Raw genomic sequence first — 16,590 nt, 5'->3', positions numbered from 1 at the left:
TTGGAGAAGCACCCTGGTGGTCCAGTGGCTAAGACTTCAGGCTCCCAGTGCAGGGAAGCCAGGTTTGATCCCTGGTCAGCAAATTATATCCTACATGCTGCAACTAAGACCAAAGATCCCATGTGCTGCAATCAGGACCCGGCATAGCTAAATAAAGAAGCAAATAAATAAATAAAATGAAGAATAAAATGGAATTGGGCAGAGACCTTGTTATTCATGATAATACAAATAAATATTTGAATTTTTATCATATATTTAAAAAATATGCACCCCTGGTTATGTTTTTTATTTTTGTTTGCTTTTTGGCCTACTTGCTCTGTTTGCAGCATCTTATTTCCCTGACCAGAGATAAAACCTTTGCCCTCAGCAGTGAAAGTGAGGAATCCTAACCACCAGACCACCAAGGAATTCCCTGGTTACATTTAAAAAGTATTTTACACTTATTTCTACTTGGTCTGCTATATGATTCACCATTATTTTCTCCCAATATATGATTCTCCTTTTCTTTTCTTTTAAAATTGTGTTTTCCCACCTCAGTTTTACTGAGATATTACTGACATACATAACATATGTAAGATTAAGGTGTACAGTGTGATCACTAGATACATGTATATGTTACAAAATGATTACCACAATAAGGTTAGTTAAACATAATTATAATTTTTTGGTGTGTAGAGGTAACATTTAAGACATAATTAAAACTTTTAAGTATAATATAATATTATTAAATATAGCCAACAAGCTGTGCACCAGATCTTCTTATTGCTGGGAGTTTGTACCCCTTAGCTAATATCTTCTGATCTCCCCCACTTCCCAAATGAATTAAATCTCATTGTGGATATTGAATTCATTTGCTATGAAAAGAAAGTGAAAGTGAAGTTGGTCAGTCTTTTCCTACTCTTTGCAATCCCAAGGACCAAACCCTACCAGATTCCTCCGGCCATGAGATTTTCCAGGCAAGAGTACTGGAGTGGGTTGCCATTTCCTTCTCCAGGGGATCTTGTCAACCCATGGATCAAACCCAGATCTCTTTTTCTGCAGGTAGACACTTTACCATCTGAGCCATCAGGGAAGTCCTCAATTGCCATAATACTGTTTTTAAAACACACTAGATAATTTTTAAAACTGTCAATAAAGATCTACATTGAGGTAAAATTTGAAAAACAATTTCTGTTAACAAAGACATTGTTTAGATGTAAATTTCAACCATGTTTAAAAGCTCTATATAAGGTCCCAAAACATACCTGGTTTTGATAAGCAGCTGGAGCATACTGCTTATAAATTGGAGCTAATTCTGTAGCCAAACTCTGTAAATTATCTTCAAGGTTTTTTTCCTATAGGAAAAGACAGTCCATAAAAGTTGTTTCATAATTACATATGAGTGATGAATTTATACAACATATGAAAATGAATTATACCTCATTGCTGATATGTTCGTTGTTGGTGCACAGTTCATACTTACCCTGATAAGCTACCATAGAAAATGACATGATTGCTACCATAAAATCTAAATTATTAGTCATTGTTATGCTTAGATTTAGTCTTTTGAAATTAGAAGTCTATGTTATCAGCTAACGAGAAATCTAACTGGTGTTAGAGGTAAGTTACAAAGCTGCTCACGTCAAAACAAGAACCACATTTTATATTTATTCAATAGTAGAGGGCATTTGAAGTAAATCAAGACAACTTTCCTGGTGGCAAGTGGAGATGTGGAAGAATTCTTACAGAGAAACAAGGTTTTATAACAGAGATGGGAGAGCAACACATATAAGGCACATACTGTGTATCAGATCCCCGTGCTAAGAGCTTCAAATATAATAAGTAGGCAATAGGCTGTCTAAATCCAGTGTTTTCTTTTCTACACAGTAATGTCTACAAACTGAGGAAGATTTGATAGAGTTGTGGAGAAGCCTTAACACTTTATCAAGATTCTGGGGTCTAATGATAGCAGAAACATGTAAGACTTTTTTCGAAGGAAAACTGTCATAACAAGAGTAGTAAAAATGCCACTGATGACAGAATGAGGTATGGAGGAGAGAAAGGAGACTTTAGTAACATTAGCTGGAAAAACATTGTGATAGTTTTTCAGAGATGATTGTATCCTAAATCAAATCAGAGATTGATAAATGGTCAGTCACAAAAGACAAGTGATGAAGAACTGACAGCAATGAAGGGCTTCAGAGGTTTGAAGGTGGTCTGTCTCATCTGTGATCTGGTAGATGAGGAAGGAAAACCTTCCTGTGGATCAGTTCACCTCTGGTGCAGCAAACTATTATAAAAACCAAAGCTACATAGCAATGTAGACATGGGAAGTTAATTCTTGGGTGCTTTATAACAAGACTCAGTCTTGGCAACTGCAAAGCACCAGTGATAATCCTTTTAGTTTCCTACTCATTTCAGTTGGTGTGTTCATTGAAAAGGAAATTCATATACATAGGGTCTGTATCTAAATTGCTTTCTACTATTCATCTGTCTATTTACCTATCTGTTACTTAATGTAGCTTAATAAATATAGTCAGGGAGGTCAGACTACTGACAAAAAAAAAAAAAAAAAAAAATCCTTCCTGGCTATACTGACACATAATTTGAGGAAAACTTCAGAATTACTATTTAAATGGCTACTTAAAAAGACTTTATTATATTTTATTGCACTTGAGATATTGGGTAAGATAAATTGTGTTTTATTGCTAGAAGAATGTTATGAATCATTCAGTGTCACTAGTCAGATTGGGCAATTTTTTATCTTATGAACTAACATTTCTTGTATACAAATGAAATAAAGCAGGTAAATAGAAAAAATTAAAACTTAAATAGATGATTATTGTTGAATGCAGGTTCTTTATCCCTATCATAAAAATCCCTACTTTCTAACTGTTTCATTAGAGTAAGTGGGTGTATTGGAGATCTCCTATTAGATCTTTACATAATGGGGCTCACGCCCTACATCCCTCTGCCCTTCTCAGCCTATACCTTATCTATCGGGTCACCACCTCCACATCAATGCCTACAACTACCACCTGGATCACATACTAACCCTGAGGTTCTTATCAATGACCAGACAGCCTCATTTGGATTTCTCTTAGGAATCTCCAAGCCAGTGCATCCAAACTGGATCGATAATCTGTCTTCTCTATAAACCTAGTCTTGCTTCACCACACCCTTAGTCAAAGAATAGTACCTAGTTTTAACAACCAGTCCAGAAATATTACTTATCGTTTCTTCTCTCGTTTCTTCTCTCAAAACCATATTCTAAGTCACTACTATCCCTTCTTTGGACTATTCTAATAGCTAGCCTATCTTGCTAAATCAACTCTTGGCTAACTGCAGTCCACAGAGCAGCCACAGACATCCCATTAAAAAAAAAAAAAAAAAAGGTATCATTATATTACTCTCTGCTTTAACATTCTTCAATGATCTCCCCCATATTCTTAAAGGCGACTATATGCACCTCATTTTCCCTAGCCTGCTGAGCTTTACAGTGGTCTTTTCTCAGTTCCTGAAAAGAGGAATGCTTCTTCCTGTATTATAAACACTACATAAACATTACTCATTGTTAATAATAACCATAAGCAAAAACTAACCATCCATTTAATATATGAGTGTTATAGAATATAGCATCTTCATTAGATAGTTATTTAGAAAAAATTAACTTTTTAACGTTTATTTTAAGGAAGAATTCATATCTCATTATCTACTATTCTGATCTTTGAACATGTTACCTTCTCATTATCAGGTATTTTATATGTCCTTTTAGTATAGTTTTCTCCCTAAAGGTCTCATAAACTTGTTAGATTTCTTCTAAGGTATTTTATCTGCAAAAGACAGTGCTCTTTAGAGTGATTTACCTCTTTTATTACAGTAGATGGGAACTCGAGAGAAAACAAATAATTTTGATTACTCTTGAAAGGGATTATTTACTTATTCTGAGCTTTCCTGAAAGATGTTACATTCCTTGTATTATAGATACAATTAGAGTAATTTCTGCTGCTTTATTTTGTGTTTCCTATTTATCTTATATCCCAATTAGATATTATCTTATCTCAGTTAGACGTTTTAAACTAACCTTGCTGACTGATGAATGGGTTTTTTTCCACAACTAGTTCAAAGGTTATAAATTATATTTGTAGTCATCTAAAAATTTTTAAATATACACTTCTCAAATACGTTTTTCTGACAATATTTAGAGCAGTATTTTCCAAGCTGTGGGACATGACTCTTTAGCGGGCTAAGAATTCAGTTTGGTAGGTCAAAACTAGAATTTAAAGAAATGAAATTTTATTTAAAAAAATGTTTTTGCCACATCATAGTGATCCTCAGCAATAACTATCAGATATTAACTTTTAATACTTAAATATTATTTTTGTTATATGTAATAAGGCTAAATGTTATTCTGTGATAGTTTTATCTATTCATTTGAAGATATATTTTTCCAAATAGTTACTTGTAGTATAAAATATTTTTATACTCTTGGTCACAGCACAAAGCTTGAAAAACACTGATCTTGGAGTTAATCACTATCTAAAATCTCCCCACTCCAAACAGATCATAAAACATTGCCACACTTAATTTATATAGGTGCCCCACCCCCTCCCATTGCCTACCCACCCCTGATTTGAGAAGAGTATTGAATTATACTTATAGGTTGTTATTTCAATTAAAAAATGTAAGTACTCAACTGATTTAATTTAAACTTAACAATAAGGTTGACTAATTTCTTTGCTCACCATGGCCTCGTGTTCCGGACAGATTGGTTCCGGTTTCATATATCTTCTTTCTGGATTACGTCCTTTAGTAATTCTTTCATAGTAGTGCTGTGGGTAGTAAACTTACTGAGTCTTTGAAATGTTGGCAAATAGCTTTATTCATTGTTCCTACTTTGGCTGGGTATAAAATTCTAGGTTTTTTTTAACAGTGATTCTCTTTAGGGTGAGGGAAGGAGGGAGTCAGGGACAATCGGAATTTGGGTTGATAATTAAAGATTTTACCTACATTATTTAGAATTTTAAACTATTTTCTTATATATATATAGACACATATAGTTACTATTTTGTCACTACGTTCTAATATTAATTTTTTACAATTTAAAAAATTTTTAAAGAAATGTACTTATATATTAATAATTGTAATTCAGAAGTAAAAAGGACACTTACGTGTAAGGGAGAACTTGGATCAATTCTAAATCTTCTAGGACTTGGGCTTCTACCAAATTTGCAGCCATTGAAATACATACTCCATGAACAGCCAAAAGAGAAGGAAGCTCCACAAGTCTCTGGATCAATTCCTTGACATGTACAGGTACGACTGTAAGATGATAATTGCAAGGGAATGAACTGATAAAGTAGGATAATACCTCAAACAGAACATTTCAGGTTCATATATAGATAGAAGCAAGGATGGATAATGAAGTTATTTTAATATACCTATTTCACTACTTATTTTATCTAAGGTAGTGTTAACAACACAAAGCTTATAATACTTGAATGTAACTAAAGCTTCAATTAAAATGTTTGTTTAAGATTGTAAATCCAATAAAAAGCAAGAACCATACAGATCTGAAATATACATGACCTTGTTTGATTTGGAGATATCCAAGGTAAGGAAATAAAGGGCCTGGATTTTAATCATAGATCAGTTTCCTATCAGAATTTGAAAATTATAGCACCTCATTGGACTTAAAGATACAAGCAATTAAAAACTACATTTTTGAAAAATGATAAATAAAAGAATATAGAAATTTGAAATCAAAACTATATTTAATTATGAAAGTCAGGAAAATGCTAAATACGAAGGAGGAATAGCTCAATTATTCTAATTTTCACTAAGATAAAATATATACTTTAAAGGGAGCAAAAGATTACAATTACTTGAAAAGAAAAAAATGAGATACAAAGAGTATCAAAGAAGAGAAACTTTAAACTGCAGAATTTCAAAGAAGTCAAAAAAGTAGAAAAATGTACTGTGTTTAGTCGCTCCGTCATGCCCAACTCTTTGCGACCCCATGGACTACAGGCCACCAGGCACCCTTGTCCATTGGGATTCTCCAGGCAAGAATACTGGAGTGGGTTGCCATGCCTTCTTCCAGGGGATCTTCCCAACCCAGGGATCAAACCCAGGGCTCCTGCATTGCAGGTGGATTCTTTACATCTGAACCACCAGGAAAAGAAAAATACTGGCTTCCCTGGGGATCTTCTCCAGGGGATCTTCCCGAACTGAGAATGTAGTTTAGCTATTAACTATGAGACCTAAAATTGGCTCCTAAACAGTCAACATCACAGATAATGAGACAAAAAGACTTTAAAATAGCTCTTAATATTATGAGCTGAATGTAGTATTTTTGCCAATAATTCCTGAATTGAATTGAATCAGGAAGACAATCAAAAATTGAGCAACAGTTTGCAAAATTACCTTGTCCCTTTCAAAAATACAGTGCTACAAAACACTGAAAAAAGATAGATATAAGTATCAAGGAACCCAAAAGACAAAATAACTTATTCCATCAAATCCTGGGTGGAAGAAAATTAGTATGCAGTACATTATAGGAAAGTAGATGAAATTTAAATTAGAAAATAGCATTTTATCCAAGTGAAATAGCCTGGTTTTGATAATTGTACTGGTACTTGGTACCTGGTTTTGATAATTGCACTGTACCTCATTCTCTGAAGTATTATTTAGAAGTAAAAGTTTGCAACTACTTCACAAATTATCCAGAAGAAAGTATAGAAAAAAGCAGTAATGATAATGACATGTAAACTTATGTGTATTGTGTGATTATTTGTGGAATTAGAAATAATGATCCCACAAATAGGTAAGGTAAGGGGTACATAAGAATTCATTGAAGTATTCTTACATCATTTCTGTAAATATAAATTTTTTAAAAATAGACTGGATCTATACTGAGTAAAATAGCATAAAACTTACTTATGAATTATTGGGAAAAGTAAGCTTATATGTACACAATTTATAACAGTTTCTTTATATTAGATGTATTATTATTATGAAGCCACATAATAAAATAGATATATTAAAATTATATATACATATTTATTGGTATTAAAAAATAATAAAAAGGATAATGAAATGATTTTAGGCATAAAAAAAGTACTCTGGAAGATATACAAACAATCCTGTGAGGAGGTTAGAGAGGGGATATTTTATAATTTGTATAATGATGTTTCTTTTGTTAAAAAAGAGAACTTTTTGAGGAAAACCATACAAAACACTGTTGAAGAACACAAACACTTGAACAAATGAAAAGAAAAATCTGTTAATGGGATTGTAAGATTCAACATCAGAATGATGTCTGTTTATTCTAATTTAATATAATCCCATTAAAATACCATTAGATTTATCTTAAAACTAGACAAATTGATTATGAAGTTCACTTGAAAGCAGAAACATTTTTTTAAAAGCCTTGAAAAAACAAGAATGGTGAACTAGTCTTACTAAATATTAAAATGTAGAATGCCTCTATAATATACAGAATTCATAAGAAAGAGGATTTGATTTTTGTATAAATTTAGTATTTCAAGTCAAAGGGGAAAGAAGAACTCTTTAGCAAGTAGAGTTGTGATAAATGGAAAAAAGAATAGAAATGGATCCCTTCTTCTCACTTCTGTCTAGCATAAATCTTAAATGATTTCTGTTTTAAAAATTTCTGATTTCAACAGGAAATAAAAGAAAATATGGGTGAACTATTCTAGAGCTCATGTGAAAGAAAAATGGTCTTAAATATCACTAAAAATTCAGAAACAGTAAGGGGAAAGAGATATAATAAGTTACATTTTTTAAAAGTCCCTGGGACTGCAAGGAGATCCAACCTGTCAGTCCTAAAGGAAAACAGTCCTGAATATTCATTGGAAGGACTGATGCTGAAGCTGAAACTCCAATATTTTGGCCACCTGATGCAAAGAACTGACTCATTTGAAATGACCCTGATGCTGGGAAAGATTGAAGGTGGGAGGAGAAGGGAACAGCAGAGAATGAGATGGTTGGATGGCATCACCAACTCAATGGATATGAGTTTTGAGTCAACTCTGGGAGCTGGTGAAAGACAGGGGAGGCCTGGAGTGCTGCAGTCCATGGTGTTACAAAGAGTCAGACACAACTGAGCGACTGTACTGAACGGAACATACAAAACTAAGTCAATTTGCTGTACAGTTGAAAGTAACACATATTGTGAATCAACCATACTTCAGTGAAATTAAAAAACTAAAGAACAAATAGCAGATACTCTTACCATATGAAAAAATATTCAGTCATAATATGAAAAATGCAAATCAAAAGAAATTGAAGACATTCATCAGAGAAGGCAATGGCAACCCACTCCAGTACTTTTGCCTGGGGAATCCCATGGACGGAGGAGCCTGGTGGTCTGCCGTCTATGGGGTTGGACCATGGGGTCGTGAAGAGTTGGACACGACTGAGCAACTTCACTTTCACTTTTCACTTTTATGCATTGGAGAAGGAAATGGCAACCCACTCCAGTGCTCTTGCCTGGAGAAACCCAGGGAAGGAGGAGCCTGGTAGTCTGCCCTCTATGGGGTTGGACAGAGTCGGACATGACTGACGCGACTTAGCAGCAGCAGCATCCCCTATTAAATGGGCAAAATTCAAGTTTGACTACAATGAAAGCTATAGAAAAACAGATATTCCCATACATTGCTAGAGAAGATGGAAAATGGTACAATTCCTATGGAGGAGCTGATCCTTTATAGAAAAATCTCTCTCTTTCAGACTCCAGGGCTGAGAAGGATCAGGTGTCAAAATGGAAACAAAGAAAGAATTGAGGAGAATATCCTAAAATGGCCGTAACTCACTCTGAAAAAAAGTCTCCCTTTTAAGCCATGTTCATTCTTTCCAGTTGCATAATACCTAAAATTCTGTCCTCATCTATAATATATATATGTCTATCACTTGGTAGTCAATTTAACAAGATATAAAACTGATGTTAAAACAGTATAAAACAGATTTGATTACTTTTCATTGAGCGTGCATCTTCGGTCTGTGGGATGACCATTGTATGACTTGAGACTCTCAGTAAGCTGTGAATACAGTTTGTCAGCCATCGGGAGAGGAATGCCGTCCCATACCATGATGAGCACCACCATCACAGCTGTTGGACAGTGGTGGCCTGTGCGCTGTCGAACCAGACAAAGAACTTTCTCTTCGTCGCTGCTTCTTCTTAAAACCTGCCAAAACAGAATGTATACATTTATGGAAAACAAGAAACCTAATGTCAAATGCAGTGGATATTGCTTTTAAAGTTCTTCATCACTACATTCTAGTTTTCTAAACTTACTATTTCTTAAAGCATTGATGCCTGTAAGGCCTTTAGTTGATAGACTAGCTGCCTCCATACAACTCATCACAGGGTATCCAAGGTTACTTGACTAACAAACAACAGGCTGAACAGAAATCTGTGGAAACAGTTTGTGTTTTATTTCACTGTTGACACAGTATTGCAAAACAGACAACAGAGAATCCCATGGAAAAGAGCCTAATTAACTCATCTGCTCTTCCATAATTGCCACAAGTGCACAAATCTAGCTAAATGGAAATAGCCTAGTACTCCCAACATTAAAAATAAACTCTGAGCACTGATATTTAGCATCTGAGAAAAATTATGGATATTTGCCTTGGGCAAATGGTTTTGCCATATAAAAAACAATTCATATGTACATAAAGCAATAATCCTGCAATTTTTCCCCATGCACCCACAGATAGTTATCATACCCATCTTAAGATTAAGATGTTCCAGCTGACAGAGAATACAAATTATAAGTAATTTTGAATATTTAACCATTTTTCTTACACTGCATCATACACATGGGTAGCTAAAAACAGATTCCTAAGTATTTAAAATACTGTCTAGTGGTCCTAGTGTTTACTTTTGTTAATTAGATTTAATTACTATGCTTAAAACTCCTTCCATATATCACAAATTACAGACTAATTAGATCAATCAGTATGTAATCAGTAAACGATGAAACTGCCCACCCCTGTGACGACAATGGAGCACCCAATAGCATAATTAATATTCCATTTTTGTTGCTATAATATTACAAAAACTTGAGATGAAACTTCTTAAGATGTTAGTTACCCAATATCACTTTCTTCTGTCACTCCAGATGGTTAACAATCATTGCTACCAAGGCATCCCTTGAGTAGAGTTGGCTTTAGGACCTTCCCCCTAAACACAATTATTTACATTAAAATTTTTTTCTATGTTTTTATGTCCTTTTACAGCCAAAAAATACATTTGCTTCCAAATAAGCTCAAATGCAAAATGATATTGTATCAAACAAAGTCACACCAGATAATCTTCATGCTGTCAAACCAACAAAGTTATAGTCAGAGTCTTTGTGTAAGAAATGCTAAAATGCTATTTATTCATTGTATTTGTACCTTTTCTAGATCTTCCATAGCTCTTTCAGTGAATGAAAGAAAATTAAGCATAATGAGTCTCTGAAAGTTTCAATAAGCTGCTTAAGTATCACTATGTTATGGATATTTATGTTCACTCAAAATTCAAATAATGAATGCTCAATCTAAACAATGGTATTAATAGAGCCTTTGGGAGATGGAGATGATTAGGTCATGAGGAGGAAGTTCCCACTAATGGCATCAGTGTTCTTATAAGAGACCCCTTTGTCTCGTTAGCTCCTTCTACCTTTTGAAGACACAGGGAGAAAAAGGACCCACCATTCATGCTGGCACCCTGATCCTCAACTTAAAAACCACAGAAGTGTGACAAATGAATTTGCTGTTTATAAGCCATCCATTCTGGTATTTCCTCTAGTAGTCTAATCAGAGTAAGACAAATATTAAACTTGTATGAAATGTTTGAAAATTATAAAAATATTATTGAAAGAAATTAAAGACCTAAATAAATGGATATACTATTTTCATGGAATAGTAATTATTATAATGATGTTAATTTCCCCGGAGTTTGTTGCTAGATTTGATACAATTGCAATCAAAGCCCTACTAGAATAGTTTTGTTTGGGCATGGAAATGGACAAAGGTTTTGGAAAGTTTACATGTAAATGCAAAGGACCAAGAAGTGGAAAAAAAGGAACAAAGACAGAAAACATGATTAATCAGATATCAAGACTGATTGCAGAGATATGATAATTAAGACAGTTTAGTATTGGTACAATGACAGATAAGGAGATCAATGGAATAAAACAGAATGCAGGAGAGCCATATATATGTGGTCACTTGACTATGACAAATGACACTGCAGTCCAATGCAAAAAGGAATCTTCTCCATAAATTGTAGTGGACAGACATCCATATGGGGTGGCGGGGGGGGGGGGGAAATGAATCTTCATGCCTAATTCACACCAGTAACAAATTATACTGTAGATCTAACTATAAAAGATAAAACGTTAAGTTTTTAGAAGAAAATACCTTCATGACCTTGGAGTGGATATAATATTTTAAAACAGATCACCAAATTTAATAATTATAAAGGAAAATGTTAAGAAATTGGAATATATTAAGAATTCTTGTTCATCATAAATATTAACTAATAAAAGATTAGGAAAGCATAAAAGCAATCAATACCATAGGAGACATATCTGCAATATATATAAACAACAAACTATTCTTACCCAAAATATATAAAGAACTTCCTCAAATGAATAATAAAAGCAAAACAGAAAACTGGCCAAGAAAGTTAAAAAAACAAACACACACAAGACAACATCCAAACAGATGAGGAGCATATGAAAATATGTTCAACATTATTAGTCATCTGGCAAAAATAAAAAAATTCGAAAGCACTACATATGTGAATGGGGTTTTAAAATGGTTTAACTGCCATGCAAAACAGTATGAAGTTCCTCAAAAACTTAAAAATAGAACCATCAATCATATGATCCAGCAATTCCACTTCTGAATATATACCAGAAAGAAATGAAAATAAAGTCTGAAACAAATCTTTGCATTCCCATGTCCATTTCATCATTATTCACAAGAGCCCTGAGGTAAAAGTGACCCAAATGGTCATCAATAGATGAAAGGATAAACAAAATATTGTATATGCACACAATGGAATAGACACAAAGGAAGGAAATCCTGTCACACACTGCAAATGAATTAACCTTAAGGACATAATTCAAAATGAAATAAAACAGTCATGAAAAAACAAACATTTTATGAGTTATCTAAAGTAGTCAAATTCATAGAAACATAAACTAGAATGGTGTTAGGGGCAAGGGTGATAGAAAAATAGAGAATTGTTTAATGGAGACAGAATTTCTTATTTGCAAGAAAACTTTCGGGAAATCTGTTTCAAACTGAACTATACACTCAAAAATGTTTAAGGTGGTAAATTTTTTATTATTGCTATTTTACCACAATTTTTTTTTAAAAAAAGGAAAGAAATGAAAAAGAAAATGTCATGTTGAGAAAGACGTAGAGCAACTTGTACATTATTCACGAGAATGCAAAAACAGATAACCATTTTGGAAAACTGTATTGATTCAAGTTGCACATATGCGACGCCCCCCCCCCCCCCACCATCTCCTAGCAATTCCACTTCTAGGTATAAAACAAACAGAAATATATTTTTGTATTTCCCAATGAGAGGGCTTCCCTGGTGGCTCAGAGGTTAAAGCGTCTGCCTCTAATGCAGGAGACCTGGGTTAGATCCCTGGGTCAGGAAGATCCTCTGGAGAAGGAAATGGCACCCCACTCCAGTATTCTTGCCTGGAGAATCCCATGGATGGAGGAGCCTGGTGGGCTACAGTCCATGGGGTCGCAAAGAGTCGGACACGACTGAGCGACTTAACTTTCAAAGACAGCACCACTATTCATGACTACCTCAAACTGATAACAACCCAAGCATTAACCACCAGAGAACAGCTCAATGAGATGAGAATTATCTACATTTACAAAAAACAATGCTTAGTCTCACAATTATGACGTTTTAAGATAGTCGATGTATGCAAGAAGACTACATACTGCAAGACTGCATTTACATAAGGTTCAAATTAGACAGGATTAATCAATAACAGTAGAGGGCAGGAGAGTGATTCAGAGGGGCACGTAATATTCACTGCTGGTTACACAAGTGTGTGCACTTTAGAAAACTTGTGATTGAAGAATTTCTGAAGTCTTCTGCATGTATGTTATACTAAAATAGTGTACTTGAATCTAAATTCAAAACAATAACCCAGAACTGCTTAGTCACTTACTGGCTCATGACACTGTAGCAAGTTTCTTAACTTTTCTATAGTAGCACAAACCTAGGATCTAATAACTATTAGCTACTAAGATTTTTTTGCTTTTTTAATGCATACTTGGATCCTGAGAACAGAAGTCAGCTCATGGAAGACACTCATTAAATATTTGTTGAATGAATGGTTAAAAAACACAAAAACCCAATGTGGGTGGATTTTATAAAAATTTCCAAAACAAACTATGCTCTTAATAAGACAGAATCTATCACTTCAGAAATAGCCCAACAAACAGTCCAAATTTTAAAACATTTAGCAAAAATCACATTTTTCGGTAACTGGAACAAAATATTAATTGGCAAGTGGTTGAAGCCAGGGTCTCACAACATATTCACTTTACTTTTTATTTTATTTATTTATCGTGGCCAAGCACCATATGGGATCTTAGTTCCCTGCCTAGGGATGGAATCCTGTGCCACCTGCATTGAAAGCATGGAATCTTAACGACTGGACCTCCAAGGGAGTCCCCAGAATCACTTTAGATGGTAAACGATGTGTCCAAAATATGAGTAATGTAATGTTCATGACTACTGTCCTGTCACTTTTTAATAGTCTTATATTACATGACATACAAGTGTTATATCATATAAAACATCATACTTGAAACATCAAAAACATATCCCATACTGAATACTGCAGTGGTAGCCATTTCCTATTCCAGGGGATCTTCCTGACCCAGGGATCGAACCAGTGTCTCTTGAGTCTCCTGTATTGGCAGGCGGATTCATTACCACTGCGCCACTTGGAAAACTCTCATGGATATTACCCTTCCTAAAAAACTGAAAAAATAGTTTGCCACCAGAAATAAGCTAGTATTGGATTGGCCAAAAAAAAAAAAAAATCATTCAGGTTTATCTGTAAGATCACATGGAAAAATCTGAAAGAACCTTTTGGCCAAGCCAATACAATGGTAATTCTAAGATTTTTGGAAAACCAGTCTACAAAATAAAGGTGTTATTTAAGAATTCTGCCACTTGCAGTCTTATCAAATGGACCCTGAGATTATAAAACTCCCTTCATTAAATTAATATACATAATTGGTTAAATTTCTCAGATAACTTCTTGTTCAGTTTTTAGGATGTAGCTAGCGCAAAGTCAACAGCTCATTAAAGTCCTTCCTGTACCACAAAAAGTTGCTCTTCGATTCCTCCCTCTCTGCTCCCCTATCAAGCAGGCGAGTGATAGGGGATTAATTAGCACATAGATGATGCCACGAACAAGATCATGTGTCATGAACAAGATCACCTAAGAGGGTATATTATAGACAGCCTGACTTGAGATCGTGAAGAGATGGGGGAAACCTGTTTCTCTCCTAGAAACCAGGCAAAACTTCCCAGAAGAGGGAATGGAACCAATAGTTTGAACTGCTTCAGAAAGGTTTTGAGGATCTAGTCAAGGCTATGGTTTTCCCAGTGGTCACGTAGGGATATGAGAGTTGGACTGTGAAGAAGGCTGAGTGCCGAAGAATTGCTGCTTTTGAACTGTGGTGCTGGAGAAGACTCTTGAGAGTCCCCTGGACTGCAGGGAGATCCAACCAGTCCATTCTGAAGGAGATCAGCCCAGGGATTTCTTTGGAAGGAATGATGCTAAAACTGAAGCTCCAGTACTTTGGACACCTCATGCAAAGAGTTGACTCATTGGAAAAGACTCTGATGCTGGGAGGGATTGGGGGCAGGAGGAGAAGGGGATGACCGAGGATGAGATGGCTGGATGTCATCACGGACTCGATGGACAAGAGTCTGAGTGAACTCTGGGAGTTGATGATGGACAGGGAGGCCTGGTGTGCTGCGATTCATGGGGTCGCACAGAGTCGGACACGACTGAGTGACTGAACTGAACTGAACTGAACAGAGACTTTCTTTGGCAGTTAAAGTGTCAGTAGTAATCACTGGGATAGTACTGAGTATCTCCAGAAGTGGCGATAAAAGATCAGTCTAATGATCATTAGGAAAAGATTTCCTAGCTACTTCTATGATGGAGTCCCCTTATTCTGGATTATCAATTGTTCTGCTTCAACAGCCTATCTATGTACAGATCTGAAATGTACATTCTAAACCATTTCTGTTAACTTGGTCTGGATGAGATAACCTATTTAAATTCTAAACTGGGAGCTCTTGAGGTATGACAGACCATGATCAAGAATGATAATCTCAGTTCAGTTTAGTTCAGTTGCTCAGTCATGTCCAACTCTGCGACCCCATGAATTGCAGCATGCCAGGCCTCCCTGTTCATCACCATCTCCCGGAGTTTACTCAAACTCACGTCCATCGAGTCAGTGATGCCATCCAGCCATCTCATCCTCGGTCATCCCCTTCTCCTCCTGCCGCCAATCCCTCCCAGCATCAGAGTCTTTTCCAAAGTCAACTCTTCGAATGAGGTGGCCAAAGTACTGGAGTTTCAGCTTTAGCATCATTCCTTCCAAAGTACACCCAGGACTGATCTCCTTTAGAATGGACTGGTTGGACCTCCTTGCAGTCCAAGGGACTCTCAAGAGTCTTCTCCAACACCACAGTTCAAAAGCATCAATTCTTTGGCACTCAGCTTTCTCTATAGCCCAACTCTCTCATCTATACATGACTACTGGAAAACCATAGCCTTGACTAGACAGACCTTTGTTGACAAAGTAATGTCTCTGCTTTTGAATATGCTATCTAGGTTGGTCATAACTTTCCTTCCAAGGAGTAAGCATCTTTTAATTTCATGGCTGCAGTTACCATCTGCAGTGATTTTGGAGCCCCCCAAAACAAAGTCTGACACTGTTTCCACATCTATTTCCCACGAAGTGATGGGACCAGATGTCATAGTCTAAATAACCTCTGACCATCTAGGGTTTAAGGCCACTCTGGAGGGAAAAGACTGCTCTGAGAAACAAAGTTACTGTTGTAATTTATGAGGAAGAAGCTGTAGGTAACAATTTTTTAATATTCTTAAGACATGGAAAAAAAAATGGAAAGAATCTCAAAAATGGAGGGCAGTTTCTACATAGCAGTCAAGCTTGACTTCTAGCCATAGTACATTTACATGGGTAATGGAATTACTTAAGTAGTATTTTATTCCCCTGACTCCAAAATCCAGAGAATTCTAGACATACATAGTCTTGCTTTGCACAAACAACAAAATAATCATAATGTTTATGAATAGTATGTTTGCACTTAATTATCTTCCAATATAATCATTAATTTACCTTACAGTATAGACTAATAATTATATAACTGTTCTTTTGGAAACATAGCATTGTGTTTGTTGGGTCAGAATTACTACATTTACTGGTACCTGCAGATATCTGAACAAAGGCTAATCAAACTATTGTTTCCGAAAAGTAGAATTAAAGGTGATTTTTAAAACA

At 35.3% G+C, this 16,590-nt stretch overlaps 1 protein-coding gene across 4 annotated transcripts in view; it reads right to left on the bottom strand.

Moving 5' to 3' along the window:
• Positions 1–16,590, bottom strand: part of TET1 (tet methylcytosine dioxygenase 1) — a 139,926-nt gene that overhangs the window by 16,214 nt on the left and 107,122 nt on the right. For 3 of the 4 annotated variants that reach the window (XM_012105197.4, XM_060406848.1, XM_060406847.1), the window contains 4 exons: positions 8,977–9,188; positions 5,151–5,301; positions 4,725–4,811; positions 1,245–1,334 (listed from right to left, as the gene is read on the bottom strand). In XM_012105197.4, the coding sequence (XP_011960587.3) occupies positions 1,245–1,334; positions 4,725–4,811; positions 5,151–5,301; positions 8,977–9,188 (540 nt within the window). The remainder of the gene's footprint in view (positions 1–1,244; positions 1,335–4,724; positions 4,812–5,150; positions 5,302–8,976; positions 9,189–16,590) is intronic. The other variant, XM_004021627.5, reaches the window with a different exon arrangement.

This window comes from Ovis aries, chromosome 25 (assembly GCF_016772045.2).
Source record: "Ovis aries strain OAR_USU_Benz2616 breed Rambouillet chromosome 25, ARS-UI_Ramb_v3.0, whole genome shotgun sequence".
NCBI lineage: Eukaryota > Metazoa > Chordata > Mammalia > Artiodactyla > Bovidae > Ovis > Ovis aries.
The sequence above is the reverse complement of the archived record's forward strand: the minus strand, read 5'-3'. Positions and strand labels throughout refer to the sequence as shown.